Here is a 22,117-nt window from a genome sequence, read left to right as displayed (position 1 = left end):
TTTTTCCGACAAATGTTACAGATCAAGCCAGCAGCTGAATCATCATGGGTAATTTGTGTGTTTTCTGCATTGCCCGTTTGAAATACTATTTAAATCCGATGAATCAGCCAAATAGTTGACAGGATTGTCAATGATAAAACAACAGCCGTAAAAGTCATTTGGGATTGAATTGAACCAGCAAATGTATCAGTCCATTTACGGATCAAACACCTATTTTGGTTTTTCCTTTCAGTGGAAAGCATGTTGTGCGAAATGCAAGAAAATACTGAACGGGCGCAGATACGTATATATTTCCAACTTTAGAAAAATTCAAAGAAGTTCACCTGTAAAGATTCCACTTAAGGTTGAATGTGAAATTTCATTTTGTGAGTGCCGTCTGACCAGCCTTCCTTCCTATGTGAGGGTCCACGTCGGTCGGCACGGCAGTGTGTTATTTGTGCTGCAAAGCATGTGTGATGGTGTTCAACATGCAGGAGTTGTCAAAATGGATTGACTTGAGCGCCCATTTCTATCTGGCTGCGCCGGAAGCAGACCTTTGCCCGTCCACGAGTGTGCTGACCTACCACTGGCAATTGTATGCATATACGTGTGTCAGCACCAAGGCTCGCGCTGCGCCCGGCCTCGTGCCAAACTGTCTGCCCGCTGCCAGGCGCTCTTCATTAAAGCTAGGCCTTCGCTGCAGCGCTTCTGCAACGACGGCTCGCACACCTCTCGGTGGGGGAGCGCCACCTGTGGACAGTATCCGCACGCTGGTAAACGGACAAGAATCCCGACAAGAAGGAATATATTAAAGACATCCTTCCTGACCCACCTGGAATATGTTCCTCCACACCGTGTCCAATACCTCCAACAGTCTGTCTCTTTCCTCACAGCTGCTAAAATACAAGACCCAAGGTGGAAGGAAGCGATCCCGATCCGTAGCAAACTCCTGCCCAGTAAAACAGAAAATGTGCAAAGGTGAATGAAAGCTACTGCGGAAGGCGTCTTCAAGGCATGCGATACACCTTCACGGGTGTTCACTCACGACGACACAGTACTCCACGTCGGCCTCCAGACTGATGGCCTCCACGTCGCAGATGTCGGCGCTGCCCAGCGAGCGGAAGAAGCTTGTCTGGCAGTCCTGATGGCAGGTCAGCAGCTTGCTGTCCGTGACAACCAGACAACACGGGATACATGGGGTGGGGGCCGTGCCTTGGGGGATGACCTGGAGGAGCGCAACTCGCCAATAAATCTTTGTGGCACTCCAGCAAATACACTCATTCGTGTGTTGTTGTTTTTTTAGGCACTTTGAAACAGCATGGTGGCAGTAACTGTTTTTTTTTTTTACCGACTGCAGTTTTTGGAAACGTGCCATAAAGGTAATCAAACGTTTGGTTGACTCAAAAAAAAAAAGTCTATCCTTACTCCTATGGAAACAGACTGGCAGAGCAGCTGCATCCACTCAGCCATGTCCTGTTCGTTGTTGGCACTGAGCTCCAGCGGGGGGCGCTCCGTCAGGATGACCTGAAAGGCATGCGGACGCTCGGTGCTGTTTGAACGACGGCACCCTCCGCAAAATTCACCCCTGACATAAGAAGGGAGGGAACGTGGGACCATCAGCTGGCATCAAAATGAAAATAAATAAATAAAAGAAAACTTACCCCATAGTGACTGAGAGCACAGGCGTCACATCAGTCCTTTCAGCATAGAGGTACAGAATTCCATTACTAGAAGAAGAACAAGTGATTAGATTGCGGAAAACACCACGACCAGAATGATACTGGAATTGGTTTAAAAGTCAAAAACTATTATTTTCAGGTAAAAATGCTTATGCTTCGAACATTTCGGGACTCTTAATCTAAATTCTTACAGTTTTCAACAAAGTGAAACTGCATACGCCCAATCCAATGTAAACTGAGCTCTAAGCAAAATAACGCTCAATAACACTCAATTTGTATACGAACTTGAGGACGAGGTAGCAACTTTTCCACAGTTCCTTGCCCAAGTACGTGGAACCGGACCGGTACTGAATCAGCCCTTCCTTAGCGCTCGTAGGTGACTTCAAGTTGGGCAAGGTTGCATCCATGGGATCCTCCCAGTGGACCAGTGAATACAGATGGATAGAGACTTCAGAGACCTGTCGGTAAACAGAAGTGGGTTTGAGTGATTCCCTTGGGCAGGTCATTTGATGGCTCTCAAATGTATTTACGACAAATAACAGTGATAGATTTGTGTTCAGCTTAAGAGTATCAGATTCTACATTTTTAAATAAAAGGCCATTTGCCATCAAGCGCGTCTTCACCTCGCAGTGAGATTCCTGGGCGACAAACTTGGTGAGGGCAAGTTTTTCCATCGTGGCGTCAGTCAGGATGGAAGGATACGGGGGCTCGCGGCAACCCTTCACCATAGCCGTCTTCAGAACGGACAAGAACCATCTGGAGGCGAGAGACAAGGAGATTGCTGTTGACAGCTGACGTGGTACAGAAACTCAGAGACACGTCGACGCACTCACAGGGTCAACGTGGCATCGGCTGTGTCGAGCAGGAACTTCCGTCTTCTATTAGTGCAAACTATGCTCAGTGTTTGTTGATCGAGGCCCACCTGAAGTCATGAAAACATTTGATCTAGATTGTGATTTTTCATTTGAGTTCAAGAGGTTATAGGTTACATGAAGGGAGTTTTGAAATGATTTATATTGGTCTCGTTTATTTTTTAAATCACAAAAAGCTGGCAACCAGGGTGTGTAGACTTCTTCTATCTACTGCAGACAGATAGGGAGAAAAAAAAAATCTTACTGAGAGATAGTCAAGCTCATTGTAAGAAACCGCATCTTCCACCGTGTAAGGCTTCTCTGCTGCACCTGTGCAGGGTCAGAAGTTTGATCACATCTTAAAGACACAGCGGCAAAACCAGCACTCAGAGGTCACACAACATTTCCTTGCGGACTGACTGACTGACCTTTCCTCAGCAGGTAGATGTAACAGTCGGTCAGTAGCAGATAAAGAGGCTGCAGGTCTCCTTCCATATGGCCTGTACTCATCCTCAGCATCTAAAAAGAAAAGGTCGAATGTTGTTACAGCGGACTGTATCATAAAGACAAAACATCAGCAGCTGCTTATGAATGAGGAAAAAGTTCCAGTGGTGCCTTGAGAGCCAAGTACCTTGACTTACGAATTTTTCGAGATCCAAGTTGCCAACAGTACAAGGAAAACTTGTGACTCAAGTGCATGTCTGACCCCCACCAATAGATGGCAGCAGCACACCTCGCAACAATCAGTGTCACCAAACATGTTTCCTTGCACTGTCAGTTGGTTTGAGGAATTAATCGTTAAACTGGTTTGCCGAATGTACAAAAAAAGGCCACTACATTAGGTACAGTCAAGTTTTGTGCTTGCACAATGGGGTGAGCAATTGTTTTTACAAAGTATCATCATTTTGAGTTGATTTTTTCTCATGAAAACATCTGGGGGGTTTTGAGAGGGGCAAATGGAATGAATTTCATTCATTTCAATAGGGGGAGATGATTTAACAAATGAGTTTTTTTGCGATCGTCAGGACACTCGGACCTCAAGGCGTTCCTGTGTACAAACTCATAAAGGTGATCACCCTGAAGAGTTGCTCCTCATTCTCTCTGAACACATGGATCATGAGGAGTAGTAAGTGGTTGTTGTCCACCCTAAAAGACAAAAAAGTGGCCATGAAACACACGTGACGTCATTAGAAAGAACAGCTGGTGGTGTCCTTACTTAAATTCTGCAGGATGGGAACTTTCGGAGGGACTGAGCTTCTCCTCTTGCGCAGCAGTCGTTTCACACCCGTCTGCGTCATGTTCCTCCTCGTTCTTCACGTGGGCTTCCCGTCCTGCTGGTGCTTTTGTCTCTCCTTGATCTTCATGGCCACCTGAAAATATTTGCGACTGGCGATGCTCTGTAGGGTCATGGTGCCCACCACTTGCGGGAGCAGAGTCTGGATCGTCGGGGGTAAAGCAGAGTACGTTTTGAGCGGCCTGCAGGAGGTCTGGGCTTGAGTCTGGAGGGTCCACCCGGGAGTCCTCTCGAAAGGGCTGCTGCGCAGGAGGCTCGGAACCTGCCGCGTTCTCGGGCGGGTCCCAGACCTCCTCGTTAAGTCTGTCCATGACATCCCGGAGGGGTTGGCCAACGCTATCCATGGAGGTATCTGTCATCTCGGGAAGCCTTAGAAGATCGTCCACGCCGTCCTCGGCGCATTTATCCGCCACCTCTGTCCCGGTCCTGTCGAGGTGGATTACAGTGCAGTTCAAAGAATCGGAATCGTCCCCGTTTAGCAAGCTGCTGTCCATTTCTACGTGCTCGGACGATATGGAGTTATGGATGCTGCTGATGGAATCTGTGAAACTCTTCCCACGTCGTTTTTTGCTGGATTTCCTCCGTCTTGCCATCCTGGATGTGGAGAGGAGTAAGACGTTGATCAAAATGTTCCCGCTGCCACAGAAAAGTCCGAAATAAAGTCAGCAAATCTATTTTACCGAATGACTTCCAGCTCGTTATTGGCGTCGTCTCCAGCGCATGCCACGTGAGAGGCGGCCACGTGAACCGGCGTGACGTCGGCTGAGGTGTTGGTGTCCGACTCGTGATTGAAAGGGTTGAATCTGGACGTGGGACTGGGCGGCGACAGACGAGCACCCGCTTTCATCTTGCCGTTGCGGGCGGGTAAGACCAGCGAGTCGCTGATGACAGTCAGGGGATCAGAACCGTTGGACCTCGGGCAGCTGGCCTGGTCGGTCAAGTCACCTTCTTTTGTGGAAAGTGACACCAAAGGCACCGAGTTAGGACGAGAACCGTCTTACATTGTTTGCTTTTGGAGTTGTAGAAATACACAATCACATTTTAAAAAATCTGTGTCTCATCATAAATGTAGCCGTTATATGATATGACAATATTACATAAATCGACCTCCGATTCAAATTGACCAGTGTTGTCAATTTGTAGACGTTGTGTATTTCTACATCCCACTTCACACAACACACGAGTTTGGGCTTGCGGCATTCTTGGTGTTCATCAGCAGGGTCCAAAACATTTAGAGGAAGCCATTAAGTAGTAGTAGCAGACAGGAAGACGTGGCACAGGCCTAGTTTAAGCATTTCTTTACAAAAAGGAGAAATCTCACATGACTAGCGTAATAATTGTCATTCAAATCAGTTGATCAAATGCAACAAATTTAGCTGATGATTAAAAATACAGCAGTTTTAGTACACTACTCTAAATCCAACTCCATTATTCAAAAGGTGTGAATGGTTGTAACTTGTCTATGTGTGCTCCAAAGTTTGCTGACACAGGCTCAGGCTCAACTTTAACGAGGAGAAGCGGTCAAGAAAAAGGATGGCTGGGCATTTGCTGATGACATTCTAGGCCAGTGTCACGTATCACACATCGAGAAGAAGCGTACAAAAGATGAGAAGAGTGACAAGAGCCGCATTCGTCTCACCGTGCTAAAGGAAAAGAAGGATTAGGATGCCCCCCACAGAATACTGGCTTCCCACAAGAAACAATTTGCCTGCTATCATGGCACAGCTGTGCATGCGACATACGTTAAGCAAAAGAGTGGTGCGATGGAATAGGACGGAGAAAAGGATTGACCAATTTCCCACCTTCCCAGTCTGCACTTGGCATTGCCTGCAACACGGGGAAGATGTCACCAAAATCATAATCTATAGAAACAAAAAAAAAAAGGATGGATAACATGAAACATTAGAGAGGTTTATACAAAATCAAAATTGAATTATGGCATGCGGACGAAAAAGGTGGGAGTGTAAAAAGAAAAGTCGGAGCTAGAACTATGGAATTCTTCATTGTGAACGCCAGTGATGCGCCCCATCGTCGTAAGGCTAAATCTCAAAAGTTAAATTGAATGTTGTTCAGCTCACCTTCACTTGAGGGCGCAATGGCACTGTCATCCCATTCCAGGTTGGTGGAGGTCAGAGAGGTGAAGGAGTGAAGGGACAAACTGTCCGAGCTGGGCAGCCTCTCTTCAAAATCCAACAGGTTGTGCGGTTTGTAGTATTCGGGCATGTAGGCGGCCACGTCCAAATAGGGCACATCCTGGAAACATGGCATGGGGAAGGTTAGATACACATCATTTGGGAAGAAGAGCGTTAAAGAGATGCCGACCAGTTCCAGATCGAAACGAATGAACTCCAATCCGGCTACCAGCGTGAGGAAGAGCGTCAGGTGGTCATGACTGCAGACCAGCGCGTTCCTACAGTGACAAAGAAATATGATTCAACTTCCATCACATTTGAAAGCGCTGCAACTTCTTCAATTTTTTGCTGTCAAGTCTATCATTTGAGTGCATTCTTTGAATGTAGAAAGGAGCGCCCTCTGGTGGACAAATATGAAACATTTAGATTTTATTTTTTTACACATTTAATGATTGACATTTGTTTTGTATTAAAATACATATACAATGAGTTTCAAAAGTGTGTTTTAATAAGTTTTGAATTTTAAAAAGTTTAAAGCTTGTGGGAATGGTAAAACTGTATTCATAAGTTTTTTTTGTTTTTAGCAATGTGACAAAAATGACAATCTGTCAAAATGGTTGCAAATGGCAGCTTTAACCTGAATACAGAGCACCAAGAATTTTTTAAATCTGATGAAATGTTTCAGGAAACTGAGTTTTTTTTGTTAGTTCTTTCTATGTAAATTTGAGATGTCCTACTTTGCGAGAGGTCAGTGAACACACCTCAAGTGACCAACTGACATGTGGGGACAGTGGAAGTGCATGACAGTCCCTCTTTATTAAAAATAAAATAAAATAAAAAAAAAAGTATGGCATGAGATGTCCCCCTGGATGGCACTTACTTGAAGTAGTACTTCTGTAGTAGTGCTTGGTTCTCTTGGAAGAGGCGTAGGTAGCTTTCTAAAGAGCTCTCGCTCAACGCCAGGTATAACCACGCCCGACCTAGCAGCACAGTCACCGTAAGGATTCTTGAAGCGCGAGTGCAAGTGAGGATGCACGCAAGACTCACTTCGACCCAGGTTAGTTGCGATGTGCTGAAGATCGTCGATCTGTCGAACAGCCTCTCCCCTTGTGAAGTGAAGGACAAGAACCCAGTAGCCTGAAGAGATATCCTGCAGCCTGCGGTGGGGCGTTGGGGGGGGGGGGGGTCATGCTTAAAGGGGATCCTTTTATGACATTGTTGTAGAAAGACGCCAAGTTTCTTACCCGTAGAGTAGCGCGTGGTCAAGGTGCTCGCAGAGCCGCTGAAGAACCCGGTCGTGGTTGCGGATGGCTGGAGTCTCATCTTCACATGCTGCAAAGTAACTCTGCAGCTATAGAAACACCACATGACCACTTGAACGTTGTATCGAAAATACAGGAAATAGTGGAGACGTTGGTTTGATTGCAACTTAGGATAGGCACATTGGTGGAACGAACTGTGGCACAAACCATGAGACTAATTAGTATTTGAAATGGAGGATTTGGTTGCCTAATCAGTCTGAATTTGTTATGTTTGCCAACTAATCCCTAATGTGAAAGACATAAATAAATATGGTTGAATGAGGCCAAGTGTGTCCTACATTGCCAACACAGAGGCTTTGTTTCATTCATCCGCCTTCACTTTCACAGTGACTATACGTTGCATTATGCTGGCAATAGGGCAATAGGTCGATTGATTGATTACAACATTAGGGGCTTTCCCAGTGACTACATTGTGAGCAGATTCAAACTTCCTCAAGCAATATCAATGTTACGCCAGAATCCATTGGACATTCACTGGCCTAAATAGTTTCATAAATTCAACAAACTATTGCAGATGTCACGGTACACTTTTAATATTGTGTTACATTTATTAAGTGGATCAAAATAAATAGCTGGCAAATATCATTGCAAGGCAGACAATATAGATATGTCGACATATACCACCTATAAATAAGTGGTATGTGTCCTGTCTTGTTCAGCCCCATACCACAAAGGTTTCCAAACAAAGTAGAACATAATAAACAACTGTTTATTAGATGAAAATTATTTTATTTAGTTTTCTTAATTTAAAGGTTTCATTCACTGGCATTGTTTTATTTATTTTTTACCTCAAATTAAACCAAAGTAAATCATATGTTGAATATAAATGATGTCAATAATAATAAAAAAGATTCAAAATAAAGAAAAAAAGTGTCTTTGTTTTTAAATAACGCTTTTGGTCATCTGAGCTTTAATGAGTTTACACGCGGCTGTCACAGTTTACTGATCTGGGATATTAATTATTGAATGTTTCCACTTAGCCCCTGCAATGTGCTCACATTCCCGAATCAGGGAAACATTTCCCGTGTGCCGCAGTGTCGCGATGCAGTCGTCATTTACTGGGACATGATGTCTCGCTATTGTTGAATTTGAAATGACAGGAAATAAGCAAAGGGAAACATTAGCTAAAAGATTCGGAGAGGGCGCAAGGTGCTGTACAATAGCTGCTCAAACCTTAGCGCGTTCGAAAATACCAAATACGGCTCTCACCTTCTTAACGGACAGGGAGATGTTTTCCAGAATGCGGTCCTTGACTTTGAGTTGATCCATCGCGCGTCTCTTGTTGACAACAACGGCGGCGGCGGCGGCGGCAGCAGACGGAAGCCTGTCAGCTGACTCCAGCTGGCCCCTGCGCAGCTAGTTTTGCTAAAGCTAACAGCGCCGTAGCCAGCAACAGCGTTGGCGGGGCATTTACAAAACGTTCAATAAACACATTAAATATCGTCGGTTTTATCAAATCAGAAAATCTTAATAGTACTGATACCGTCCTACGATAGTTAGCTAAAACACATTGAAGGTAGTAAAAAGAAATCACGGACAACTAGAAACAGTCTCTTACTATAATGTCAGCAAACGCGACGTCTTAGCATTGCTTCGTGCTCAAGGAGTTACTTTACTAGTACTGTTGTCCAAGTTATATACATTTTAGGTAGGGGCGGCTAACTTGTGCTAACTTTCTGCCCAGCATGGCTATCGGTTAATACGTCATACGTCACTGAAAGTCACAGCAAAAAAAAAAAAAGGGGGCCGCCCACAAAATATCTTATGCATAACCGAATGTTTTCCCCAAGCAATTGTACTCTCACAATATCAAAATAAAATATACATATTATTGCTATTTTTTTTTTTTTTTTACACCAACTTGTGGCTTCTTTGTGACTCTTCCGGTCGATTACTATCTCTGTTGCAAACTGCTGCTGAGACTAACACAAGTTGTACAAATTCTATTTTAACATTCAACATTTGTGTACGTGTAATATGTTGCAAAAACAATCTTGGCCAGTGTGGAATGTCAGTATTTTATTGTTTTTAAAAAAACAAGGCTTTGGACAAATTACCATTTGCAGTTTTTTTGTTCAGTGCATTGTGGCTATCACATTGTGAAACAAGGGTCACTTTAATATCCTGTTGTCGCGTCATCATTATTCCAAAAAAATTTCCACACCAAAGTACTATAAAGTAACATTAACAGAATTCCGATTTTTCACAGGCCTCAAAGTGTAAAAGAAAGCCCAAACACCCGCATTAAAACATCCACAAGCCACTTGAGTACCATTGTACTCCAACAAATGAATTCAAATTCGAGTTGCTTTTAAAGTTCTCATGTCATTTCACATTCTCCTCTTTCCAACGGATTAGTCGGCCTTTTCCTTCTCCTTCATGTGCAGGAAGACAAAGCTGAAGATAAAGAGTCCCGACATCATAGAAAAGACGCTGGCGTAGTAGGGGAACGCCGTAGGGATGAAGCGTTCGTACTGGGTGTGTTGCAGGGGACGCACCGACACCTACGGTGACAGAAAAAAGCGCAAATGATCATTTGTTGTCAGGTTATTTCCTTATAAAAGTATCAAGAAGCAGATTATAAAGTGGAACTAGCCTGAGTGGAGGAGTAAAGATGTGTGTATCCCAGTCGGTTGTAGTCCACCTTGAATTGGAAAACTCCATACACGTCGGGCAACTTGAACTGGACGCTGTATTGGCCATCTTTGAATGAATCAAAACACCTCTACGTTAAAAAGATCAAATCGGCGATAGCTCGTAACTCCATACCTTCTTTCTTCAGGTAAGTCCTGACGAAGGGGTCGATTCTCACAAACTCCAGTTGGATATCGTCACCGTCGAAAGGAGCCCATTGGCCCTCGGAAAGCATCTCGATGACGATGCTGTACTCCTGCATGTGCCACGCATTTTCAATTTCCAGCCATTCAAACCTTTACGCACCCTCGGACATAATTCTGTCAAAACTCACCACGAGGTCGGTGACGGTGTACGCTGCGGGGGGAGAGTCCTCTCCCACGGGATGATGCCGGACTTCACCCACCCTGAGGACGCCGGCCTCTTTAAACACCCAGCGAGAGAGAGCCTCAGCCAATTCCATGTTGCCCGTCAGCTCGTATCTGTGAGGAACAACAGAACAGCACAATTCCACTTCAAAAACACACACACGCTGCTATGACATTGATAAGAAAAAGGGGACTGACAGCTGAGATCCAGCCGTGGCTTTCTGCACGTTGGAGGTGAAAAAAGCGTCACTAAAGAACTCCAGCGAGCCACTGAAAACCACTCTGGCGTTGTTTCTGGCTTGCAGGCCGGCAATCAGCAGGGTGTTTTTGCCCACGGCGTGGGGGTACTACAGCAAAGAGCACAAATTAGTTGCCAAACACACAACTGCAGCGTATGTGTTGCATTGTTACCTGGGAAATGGGTCTGTCGGGGAAAAACGAGTAGGCAGTTGACGAGCCGGTGAGGATGTCCAGGACAAGAGGGTTGTCGGGGTCGGCCACCATGCTGAAAGAGGGATAGAGGCGGCATGTGATTCACATTCATCACTACATGGTGAAGAAAAAAACAAATGTTGGGTGAACTCATTCAAGACAACAACATTTGGGACATTCATAAATGATTGCCATAAATGTCATGTTAGAGGACATTCAAAATGTCTTCATCTTCAAAAATAATGTCCCCTTTCAATGTCATCTTACTTACCCAACACCCTTAAACAGCACTGGTTTATCGGTGTCTTTACCAACAATGGTCGGAGCTTTCAGCAGATTCTTTGGGTCAGCAACAATCAATGTGTGCTACAGGCGGAAAAAAAACCCCCAGATGACTTTGGGAATAACAACGGAGCGACGTGGCATGGGTACAATTCTATTACCTCTCCAGGATCAGACTTGTCGTAATTGTGATGGTCAATGACGGCAGTCCCCTCCTCGTCAAACTCGACGCCACATTCGCTCCCCAGCTCCCTCAGCGGGTCACCTGATTAACAGGCATAACATTTGAACATTCCAAATAATATTTAGCCGAAGAAAGAGCAGGTAGAAGTCAACTGACCAATATCAGAACTGGCAGCAACCAAGACATTTCCGCCACCATCAATGAATGACGTAATGGTCTCCACATTGATATTGCCTCCAAAATCTGTAGGAAGAGAATCATTCAGAACATACAGGACAAGAATGTGACACAAGAAAAGTACAAGTAACATACCTTCAACAGATGGTGAAAAGATGATGAGATGGTCATACAGGAACTGGCCATATTTGATGAGAGAAAGCGACGGGTCATCGGCAGTCTTGAACGTTAGATCAAAGCCACGATCTGAAAAGTCAACATGGGAAAACGTCAACATAACAGAAAATATTCTATATAAAACGACACGGTCATTTATAACACTGTAAAAGTCTATTTAATTTTCTTTTAAAAACTATATTGTTACATAACCGCTTCATTATGACAGATTACACATATCAAACAGTATTAGTCAAAGGCTTGGGCACTCTGATGTCTCAACTAATAATGTCACAACAACTGATTTGTTCCCAAATACTGGTAAGGAATCACTGTAAATTAGTTACACTGGTTCACAAATCTTTAATCTGGATGGCGCAGGTTACTGATCTATAAATTGCTACATGAAACCCACTAAATAAATGTTTTTCTTCTTTTCTCTGCAAAGCGTTCCCACACCTGTTAGCCACATTAGCATACACGTTCATATTGTGATTTTGTTTTTTTGTCATTTTCAAACAAAACAATTTCTTCTGCGGTTGTTTTGTTGCTTTTAACTTGGACTCTTACGAGGTTAGTGTCTTTATTATGTTTATTTTATTTTATTTATTGACTGGTCAGTTCAGGAGTTAACTTTTGTGCATATTTTCTTCTTTTCGCTGCAAAGCGTTCCCACACCTGTTAGCCACATTAGCATACACGTTCATGTGAATAATAAGTATTCATGTTTTTCCATAATAATTCTTTTAAATTATTATTATTTTCACCTTTGGCGGCTTGTGATGTGGCAGGGTTCTCTTCCAGCACAAAGCCAAATTGAGGGAGGGCTGAGTGTGGAATGGGTAACACCACTGCTCGTCTCCTCTGCCTCCTGCACTACCACAACCAGAACCAGTACGAAAGACTGGACCGGAATGGAATGGAGGCTAGTTCCTAAAAAGGTTCCACCAGCTGTCATTGATCCGGTACGTTGAAAATTATGCGACAGTGGTGACGTCATTAGGGTGCGCCAGAGATAGACAACCATTTCATAGGGCTGATTGTACTATAAAGTCCTCTGAATGAAAACCCCCAAATAGCAACTACGTGTTACAAAATAAGTATTATTCCTGATCGTTGTGTACTAATATTGCATAGAGCGGCCACAGTGAGCCGATTTTAATTGGTGGATCATGCAAACGTTAAGGCAGCTAGGCTAATATTAGCCATCGTTTGATCATGCTCAACACAGCGCTACAACCGTCAATGATTGAGCTCGTTCTTCTACACGAGGAGAACAGACATAAAAATGTAGACGCATATGACACCTTACCTGACAAACTGCGGAAAAAGATTGAATGTGTGTCCCTCATGTTGACGTTCTCCAGCAGGACCAGGGTCTTGCCGTTGGCCTCAGCACAGTGCATCAAGGAGGCTAGCGAAAGCAATAAAGCAACAATGCTGCCTAAAATGGTGGACCTCCTTTGAATCATCCCTGTTTTGGATGACAATCTAAAAACGTCCCGGTTTGTCTGCTTGACTGCTATCGACGCGGCCATTATGCTGCTGTGGATGGAAGTCGACGTCAGCGTTAGTGCTAGTGTTGGCTCGTGAGTGGACGATTCGTTCAAAAGACCGACTCCTTTCAGTGAACGAGTGAACGAATTCTTTTTTCAGGTCATATGACTTCTACCAGTAGGTGTCAGTAATGCGCATTGAAGCTGGTGCCACCTCACCGTAAAACAAAACGAAGAAGAAAATGACGTAACTTCCCGTTCACGAACGAGTCGTGAATTGCATTTCCCGTTCACCAACTGAACGGATCTGTGAGTGAACGAGGGAATCTTGGAAAACATGTTGGAACGCGGCCCCGAGGACTAGAGCTTGACACCTGTGACCTTTGACCATGATACTTCCCTAATAAAGTGGCCTGTTATTAGGTACACTTGAAAATGGCGGTGTACCTAATGGAGTGTCCGTGTGATTCCCTCGTTAAGTGCACCTGCGTGAAAGGTTTTAGCTCCTGCAGAACGTGAAAGTGACCAAAAACTTTTCACGCAGGTGCGCTTAACGAGGGTCACTTGGAAAACATGTTGGAACGCGGCCCCGAGGACTAGAGCTTGACACCTGTGACCTTTGACCATGATACTTCCCTAATAAAGTGGCCTGTTATTAGGTACACTTGAAAATGGCGGTGTACCTAATGGAGTGTCCGTGTGATTCCCTCGTTAAGTGCACCTGCGTGAAAGGTTTTAGCTCCTGCAGAACGTGAAAGTGACCAAAAACTTTTCACGCAGGTGCGCTTAACGAGGGTCACTTGGAAAACATGTTGGAACGCGGCCCCGAGGACTAGAGCTTGACACCTGTGACCTTTGACCATGATACTTCCCTAATAAAGTGGCCTGTTATTAGGTACACTTGAAAATGGCGCTGTACCTAATGGAGTGTCTGTGTGATTCCCTCGTTAAGTGCACCTGCGTGAAAAGTTTTAGCTCCTGCAGAACGTGAAAGTGACCAAAAACTTTTCACGCAGGTGTGCTTAACGAGGGAATCTTGGAAAACATGTTGGAATGCGGCCCCAAGGACTAGAGCTTGTCACCTGTCACCTTTGAGGGGACGATTCGTTGAACGATTCGTTTGAACGAATCTTTTGAGAGAACTTATTCCAAAGATTCAGTTCACTTAAAAGAACTGTAATGCACATCACTAGTTTGTGCGGCACTTTCCTATGACCCCAAGAAGCAGCCACTCAGAGAAGGGAACGCGTCATCTGTAGTTTTTCTTCCACCAATGGGATAAAAGCAAAGTTGTAGTCCACTTCCGCCCTGTCATACCTTATCTGGAATACGTCGTTGTGGCGCCACAAAGCATATCTCGCAATTTATTTTTTGTTTTAAATGGCATTAAATCGGTTCAGTTTACAAACAAATTAGGCATTTGCCGAAGGTACGCCAATGCACCACAATTCAGGATGTTTGGGGTGTACATTTCTATGGTTTCACCCTCAAACCCAATTTTTCCGCGTGTGGACATAAAGATAGGTTTGGCAAAATTGGCACTCAATGAATCCTGAAAATTGTTCACCTGCGAAAGCTACTGTCAAATTAGTAATACAACCAATCATTCCACAACACCACCATCACTCGCCATTCATTAATTGCCTTTAATTCAACTTATGCTAATTGTATAAATATGGCCACCATTTTACATTTGAAAAAGGGAACTCCACGACGTAAACAAATTAACGTCACAGACTTTGACGATGCAATTTGGGACAATTTTAATGCAATGCATTTTAAATTGTCCTTAAAAAAACAAACATAAAAGTGGTCATATTTAATACCACTGTAAGACTTGAAAGACAAAATAAGTATACTGTGCTCAAAAAAATCTTTCTAGGAAAATACTTAATACATAAAATAATTTCTTCAAGGAAAATGTACATATCCAAAGTGAGGACACCATGGTGACAAACAACAGCTCATAATGTTGTCTTTTTTTTTCCATAATCGACGATGCACTGTTCAGCAATACAATGCAAAAAATAAAGAGGTTATGTAAAGTACAGTGTTGGAATGATATACATTAGTAGTGCTGCGTCGACGGCTACCTTCCAAAGTATTGCGTCCACTGGAAGGTGTTTTGAACTGTTAACACAGCTTGAGCGGGAAGCTTTAAAAATAACAATGACTACACCTGAACCTCACACACGATTAGTTCTCCTTCAACTTTTCGATCCGTCTGGAGCTCAGCCAGCATCTCCATCTGCCCACCGTCCCCCTTCTTCCCATCGAGCAGTCCGTCTTCCCCTTGTGGCTCCTGAATCACGCCCTCTTCTAAATTTCCCTCTCCATCCTGGGCACGGAAAATGAGCTCCCCTTCCTGGATCACCTGCTCGGATGCCGTCTGCCACGTTGCGGCGCCGTCCCCCTCGGCGGCGCTGACTGCAGTGTACTGGTAGAAGTCAGAGTCCGCTTGAAACATGACCAAGGCCTGGGCTGTGTGAATGCGGATGTGCTGGGCTAGCGAATTAGCATCCAGGAATTTATCCCCGCATGAATCGCAGGCATAAAGTATCTGTGTGTTGGGGTCTAAAAACAGAAAGGGAGCCATTATATTATTTCATTCTGTTGAATGTATATATTTCAGTATATGTAAGTAATTACATGAATATTTTCAAACAATAAACAACTTGAAGTCTCTTTTTGAACTATTTTGCCCAAGTGTTGCTGTTGTGAAGTGAGTTGAAATGAGTTCTTATACTATCCAGCCTGTTTCAGTCTCACCTGCTTCCTGCACTTTCTCAACTGCCTTGGTAATTTCTGCTTTCAAAGCTTCGGTTGCGTCGGCACACACGGACGCATCCACTGGTAACACTGTGAACACGTCAACAAACATTTTTGAGTTCGCTCAAAACTTTGACATTGCCTATAGGTTTGAATATGAATGTTTTGTCTCTGTCAAGGCTTTGTGCAAAATACAAAAACACCGAAATATACTAGTTAGAAAGAAACATGTCACAAGTCCCATATTGAGCTTCTAGTGACCAATAGGAGTGTGAGAGCAATGTCAAATGCCACAGAGGTGTGCTCACTTAAGTGATCAAGTCTAACGTGTCAAATCGCTAACCTGTTAGCTGAGCCACAGTGCTGGCCGCCAGGGCTTCCGTCGCCAGGGTAACAATGTTCTCAGAGACGGTCACAATGTTGAGCTCGCCGTCTGAGGTGGATGCCTCAACACAGCCGTCAATCTCCTCATCGGTACCGTTGCCGGGCCGCCGCCGCCGCTTTATGCCGGCCTTGCCGCGGTGGACGGTTTTGATGTGAGAGCGCAGATTGTCGACGCGATTGAAGCCTCTGCCGCATTTGTCGCACAGGAAGGGCTTCTCTCCTGAAAGGCAGTCAACGGTCAAGTGAAAAACATCAAAAAAGGGAAGCTGGCACACGTTACCTGTGTGAACGATGACGTGCTTGGAAAGGTCGCCCACGTTGACAAATGACTTATTACACATTTGACACTGGTGAGGGCGGACGTTGTCGTGGTGGCGAATGTGGTTGGCCAGTTGACTGGACTGTACAAACCTACCAGGAGGAGACAAAAGATGCAGTACATTCAAAGTCATTCGCAAAACACTTTGTGTTTATTATAGATTCATGACTGCCGTTGACCTTTACTGACTAGAGATAGGCGAGTATCGATAACAGGCATCGATATTGGATCTATTTCAGGGTATCGGGTTTTTGCAATGGCGGATGATACCAGTCGCCAATACCAAGGAGCCCTCTTGTGGCCTTTTTAGCATCAGGAACTAAATGGCTGAGGAAACATTTATCTAATGTAATCATAGCCATGTCAATCCTCTTACATGCTCATTTAGATGCAAACGTTGTGATTAGCATCCTTTTAATGTCATTGATTGAATGTATCGTGGCGACATTAAAGCTCACAATAAATGTATCGTGGCGACATTAAAGCTCACAAGAGTGGTGACTTAGTGTCGGCATTACTCGTACTGGTATCGGAGTGCAAACAAAGTGGTACGGAACATCCCTACCTTTTCCCACAACGATCACACACGTAAGGTTTCTCTCCGGTGTGCTGGCGGACATGTGCAATGAGGGAGCTGGCCTGGGTGAAGGCTTTGCCACAGGTGGGACACACGCAAGGCTTCTCTCCTGTCAGACGGACGGCATTCAGTCAAGGCTGGAGGACGGAAAAGGTCTTGCCTTGCACTATTGTACCTGTGTGGATGCGCTCATGGCGCTGCAGAGCTCCAGGATCACTGAATGCTCTTTGGCAGTGTGTACAGACGTATGGTTTCTCACCACTGTGGACCCGTGAATGGCGCTTCAGATTCCCTGATACACACACACACAAAATTACGGGACATACAATAGAATTGTATTTCAAGTCCTTTTGACACTGCGATTACAGTAACAATAGTCCATGTGAAGAAAGAAAAAAAAGATCCCTGAATACACAGGTGTTAAAATAAAGGCCGGGGGGCCAGATCTGGACCGCCACATCATTTTATGCGGTCCGTCAAAGTAAATCATGTCTGCCAAACTTGATGACGCTCGCTAAAATGCGGTCTCAAATATTTGTGTGCTGAATAATGTTGTCATATTTTCCCCATTTTTTACAGCAACGTTTTACCAACGGCTATCCTTCATATTTTATTTAAAAGCTAAGCCCGCGCCAAAAATACATTTAGCAGGGCAGCGGTGGGTAAATTGAGACAGAGCAGGAAAACAAAGCGCTGAAGACACTTTCCTTACCTGAGGTGGTGAATTGTTTGCCGCATTCTCTGCATTTCAGGGGCCCGTCCGCGATATGGATTTTTAAGTGGGCCTTTAGATTTCCGGGCTAAACAGACCACAAACAAAGTTACCGCACCCATTATTAACTCTATAGTAACATCTCTGATTGAAATAATGACTTGCTGACTCAACAATTTCCTAGCAGTCGACATGACCTGATTGAAGCGTTTGTCACAGTGCGGACACTTGTTGCCCTTGTTGGCGTCGTGCGTCTCCAAGTGTCGCATCTTGGCGGTGGGGTCGGAGAAAGCCTTGTCGCAGTATTGGCAGTGGTACGGCTTCAGACCGCTGTGCACCAGGCGGTGGCGCTTCAGGTTCCCCGAGGTGGTGAAGAGCTTGTCGCACGACTCGCAGCTGTAGCGCGCCTCGCCGGTGTGCCGCTTGCGGTGCAGGTTGAGCAGGCTGATCTGACGGTAGCTCTTTCCGCAGATTGAGCAGCAAAATGGTTTCAGGGGGCTGTGAGGGGGAAAGGATGCTTACTCACAGCTCAGGAGACGGAAAGTTCAATCCAACATGAAGCCCACCTGTGCGTTTTCTCATGAGCTTTACAAGCCGCCGCATCAGAGAAAGCCTTGTTGCAGTCTCGACAGGCGAAAGGTTTCTCCCCCGTGTGAATGCGCACGTGTCTCTTAAAATTGCCAGTATGCGTGAATTTCTTCCCGCAGTCCTTAAAAGAAGAGCACAACATAAAGCATGTTCTTGTATTGTGCGTGCGTGCGTGCGTGTGACACGAGCGCCTCTCACCTCGCATTTGTGCGTCATAGAGCTGTAAGGCTTCGATTCGGATCGGCTGCTGATAGCGCTGCAGTGGGCCGCTCGTTCGTCCGCGTCGTTGCTTCCGTCTGCCTTGGACTGACTGGTGTCCGAGTGTGCCTCGGCGGTCTTGTCTTCTTCGCCAACCTCTTCACATTCATCATTCTCGCCTGGTGTTGTCGTGCTTTTCTCTGCTTCCGTTTTGATGCCTTTATCGTCTGCGTTGTAGAATTGACAAGTGAAGCTGAACAATTGCTACAGCAAGTTGCAAAACACTGACGGCTCACCATGAGGGAAGTTTCGTCGAGGTTTCCTAATTCGCCTACCACGGGAATTGGTAAAAATCGGGGTGGTTACTGATTTGATGGGTGCACCTGGAAATACAAAAAAACAACAACATCAAAGACATTTTTGGAACCGCTTTGACAAATCCAGCATAACAGTTTCAGAATCTTCCCTCGATAAAAAAAAGCCACCACGTAATCATTCATAGCATTTCCTCATCAGGAACTTACTGGGGGCGTAGTCTACGTCAGAGGGGTCATCCTGAAAAGTCGATGTAGCGTCTTGTGCAGCATCACTATCCTCCTCCTCGTTCTTCACAAATGCTTCCTTTTGTGTGGCACTACTTTTGGTTGTGTGCGTACCAACTGGGCAGTTTTGGGCGGTGTTCGTTTTCAAAGGGAGGTCAGTTTGGTCCTGGCCATCTGTTAGCTTGTTGTTGTCCTCCGTGGTTGTTGTGGAAGAACTCTGCTCTGCCTCTAATGGCACCTCAGCCAGCTCATTTTCACGATTCTCTATCGGCGGGCTTTCGCATACTTTTTCTCCTTTACAAGAAAAAAAAAAATACAAGAAATTGTAAATAATTCAAGTGTTCTCAAAATTTCCCACATGACCTCGAATCCTTCACCAAGACTGGACTCACCTTCAGCAACATCGAGTATGATATGGGATGGAGCCGGGTCAGCCACCGACTGGTACAAGGAGCAAGCGTTTACAATCTCTTGCATTTGTAGGAAATTGGCAACGCCCATCACGTCCTCCAAGTTTTCAGGAGTTAAACTCAACTTGGCTGTGTACATGAATTCCAGGACCTGGGCCAAACCTGCACGGGTAGAAAGCACATTAGAAAAGGCTGCAATTGCAAAGAAAGTGGAACAACGCACCCGTTACCACCTGCAGCATTGCTGATGTCCAGATGCACCACATCCTTCTGTTCCAGGAAGAGCGTGCGGAAGTAGACACTGCAGGCTGCCAGCACGCATTTGTGGGCCTTGAAGTCCACTCCATCCACAACAAATGTGCAGTCACACAACAAACCCTCCTTGCGCTGGTTGTTGAACTGCTCCAGAACCTTCCCACTGTGCCACGGGAACTCCATTGTCCTTCAAGGCTTTTTGGATGAGCAAGAAGCTGACCACAGATTCTGAGGGCAGTCGACGAGCGGGACGTTATGTCATTTAGTTATTAATAATGATAAGAAATGACAAAACTGAAACCGCCCCTAGACTCTTAATAACAAGTCATATTGAAACTGCACAGATGCTTATAGATTGGAGAGAACATGAATGTAATTCTTTTCAATTGCACAAAGACATGGTTCCAATTTCTTATTCGAAAAGTGGGAATGGGTGGAACGAAATGGTTTCTTGTTTGTTCAAGATGTTTAATGTTCTGAAGAACTCATCTAAATGTTAATGTGACTGTCAATTTGTTTTGTGTGTTTGGGTTTTTTTGGGGGGGGGGGGGGGGGGGGGAGGGGGGCAAGATCAAGCTGGTTCAAAGGACAAAGTCTCAAGGGTAAAGAAAGCTTTGGCAACCTGAATACTTAAATCTTACCAGTTATCGGCCTTCATGTATATTCATGGCTTCAGCTTTAATCCCCAATACTACTGTGAATGATTATGTTTGCTGACAGTAGTGTCACGCTACTGGATGAAAATGAAACGTCTCATTGATCAATTTCCTCCAAAACGATTGGGTGAATACCATCATCTGATCTCAGACCAAAATAAACGGTTCGACATTCACGTTTTAGCTGCCGGAGGATTTAGAGACGCCATTCAAAACAACTGCTTCCATTACATGCACAGCGAATGACTCATTTCAACGTTTTCGGTCTTTTCTGCTAGCTACGAAGGCTCGACAGTACAGTCAATCGATTACAATGTCGCTCTACGATCCTCGTTGTCGTGTTATCAGGGATGAATTTAGTATGCCTAGCGAGGATATCGTACGGCACAGACAAGATGGCGGACGCTTGTTGTTATTTTCAAAGCTGGCTCAGTAGCTGTTCCTAAATGCCCTCGAGCCCCGCCGTATTCTACCTACCACCGGAATCGCGTGTTTAGGCTCGCTCCTTAGATGCGTCCTCGAACCTGCAGCTCGGCTAGGAAAAGTTGCTTTTAGTAATGGACCCGATCGAGTTTTTCGGTGATCGGTCCTGTGCTGTTGACTTGGTTCAGCGCCATCTTCCTCTCGCTGATCGATTGATAGGGACCAGTCGGATGTGTTTTGACGAGCATGCGCAGTGGAAAACATTTGTAGTTGCTGTGTTTGACCGCGTGGCTGTGCTCAAACTCAGCTGCTCGATGTGTTTTCACGAGCGTGCGCAGTGGGAAATATTTGCAGTTGCGGTATTCGACCGCTTGGCTGTGCTCAAACTCAGTTGCTTGAACTTACATTTTAAGTACCGGCAAAATAAAGCTACTAAGTACAGAATATTCAATACAGCAGAGATAAAATTAGAAATTTGGCAGATTTTCGTAGATTGAGTTCCGTGATTTCGTTGTTGATGAAATGAAAATGCATTCAATGCAAAAATACTTCTTTCAAAATATATTAGTGCGTATCTGTCATCTAGTGATCTAGAATTATAATTGCTATAAATTACTGACTAAACGAGAAATGTCCTGATGTTTTTTGTTTTTTATTTCACTAGAGGCGACGATTTTTGTTGTTGTTCGGAAGACCAGAATAAAGTTGCAAAATATCCCGACAAAGCATTTTGTTTCCCTCTTATGAACTGAAAAATTCCTTTAGCCCTTTTTCATCAACACCACAACCCCGATTATTATGTAACACACCTTTACATACATCTTTGTAAGATCCGATGTCGCAAGGTGGGGGGGAAGCTTGGTTACTATGGGAACAGACTTCTCATCTAATAATGGGAGGCAAGAGTGCTGTTGCTGGTAGTGATGTAAGCGTTTAGCTTCCCCAAAAAGACCCACAGGTGTGTTGTAGAGTGTACCTGTGTGACAAGTCCAGAAATGTATTAGTTTTTTACTTCATACCATGCACAAACACACAGAGACACGACAGCATTGATTCCAACCATTGTTCACATTAGCATGCTGGAAATGGTCATTAGTTATTTTCTGTACAGTTTATCTTCTAATTTTCCTTAAATGGGCCAGAAAGTATTACTTAATTAAATAAAAAATATTATTTAATTTGATTGTGATTATGATTCAGTAATTGCAGTCAATACATTAAAGTTACTCTGAATTATACTTGTCAAGGTCAAAATGAGCTGGAGCCTCTCCCAGCTAACTTTGGGCGTCAATTACCAA

At 44.6% G+C, this 22,117-nt stretch overlaps 3 protein-coding genes across 4 annotated transcripts; all 3 read right to left on the bottom strand.

The window, feature by feature from the left end:
* plekhm2 (pleckstrin homology domain containing, family M (with RUN domain) member 2) lies at window positions 1–8,970 on the bottom strand. 2 transcript variants are annotated; one of them, XM_037246215.1, is made up of 20 exons: window positions 8,467–8,970; window positions 7,180–7,286; window positions 6,983–7,092; window positions 6,816–6,915; window positions 6,126–6,213; window positions 5,882–6,056; window positions 5,606–5,665; window positions 4,484–4,751; window positions 3,726–4,397; window positions 3,586–3,655; window positions 2,938–3,028; window positions 2,775–2,839; window positions 2,492–2,580; window positions 2,282–2,414; window positions 1,944–2,116; window positions 1,641–1,706; window positions 1,405–1,564; window positions 1,025–1,204; window positions 812–928; window positions 1–729 (listed from the first exon to the last, which is right to left on the bottom strand). In XM_037246215.1, exons 1-20 carry the CDS (start codon window positions 8,524–8,526, stop codon window positions 592–594), a joined length of 2,922 nt encoding a protein of 973 aa, XP_037102110.1. In that variant the 5' UTR covers window positions 8,527–8,970; the 3' UTR covers window positions 1–591. The 2 variants fall into 2 exon arrangements, with proteins under 2 accessions (XP_037102110.1, XP_037102111.1); XM_037246216.1 differs by lacking the exon at window positions 5,606–5,665.
* Window positions 8,971–9,256: 286 nt separating this feature from the next.
* ddost (dolichyl-diphosphooligosaccharide--protein glycosyltransferase subunit (non-catalytic)) lies at window positions 9,257–13,090 on the bottom strand. Its single transcript, XM_037242539.1, has 11 exons — window positions 12,803–13,090; window positions 11,470–11,580; window positions 11,314–11,400; window positions 11,135–11,238; window positions 10,963–11,057; window positions 10,671–10,764; window positions 10,458–10,606; window positions 10,226–10,373; window positions 10,027–10,147; window positions 9,854–9,960; window positions 9,257–9,761 (listed from the first exon to the last, which is right to left on the bottom strand). The coding sequence occupies exons 1-11, from the start codon at window positions 13,026–13,028 to the stop codon at window positions 9,612–9,614; spliced, it is 1,392 nt and encodes a 463-aa protein (XP_037098434.1). The 5' UTR covers window positions 13,029–13,090; the 3' UTR covers window positions 9,257–9,611.
* Window positions 13,091–14,612: 1,522 nt separating this feature from the next.
* On the bottom strand, window positions 14,613–21,080 carry zbtb17 (zinc finger and BTB domain containing 17). The gene is made up of 15 exons (XM_037241564.1): window positions 20,874–21,080; window positions 19,719–19,968; window positions 19,468–19,647; window positions 19,058–19,369; window positions 18,830–18,916; window positions 18,534–18,760; window positions 18,314–18,456; window positions 17,945–18,245; window positions 17,748–17,835; window positions 17,211–17,327; window positions 17,024–17,144; window positions 16,420–16,550; window positions 16,099–16,359; window positions 15,756–15,845; window positions 14,613–15,560 (listed from the first exon to the last, which is right to left on the bottom strand). Exons 2-15 carry the CDS (start codon window positions 19,921–19,923, stop codon window positions 15,160–15,162), a joined length of 2,664 nt encoding a protein of 887 aa, XP_037097459.1. The 5' UTR covers window positions 19,924–19,968; window positions 20,874–21,080; the 3' UTR covers window positions 14,613–15,159.
* Window positions 21,081–22,117: the final 1,037 nt, after the last annotated feature.

The sequence above is a fragment of the Syngnathus acus genome, chromosome 2 (genome assembly GCF_901709675.1).
Source record: "Syngnathus acus chromosome 2, fSynAcu1.2, whole genome shotgun sequence".
Taxonomy (NCBI): domain Eukaryota; kingdom Metazoa; phylum Chordata; class Actinopteri; order Syngnathiformes; family Syngnathidae; genus Syngnathus; species Syngnathus acus.
The sequence above is the reverse complement of the archived record's forward strand: the minus strand, read 5'-3'. Positions and strand labels throughout refer to the sequence as shown.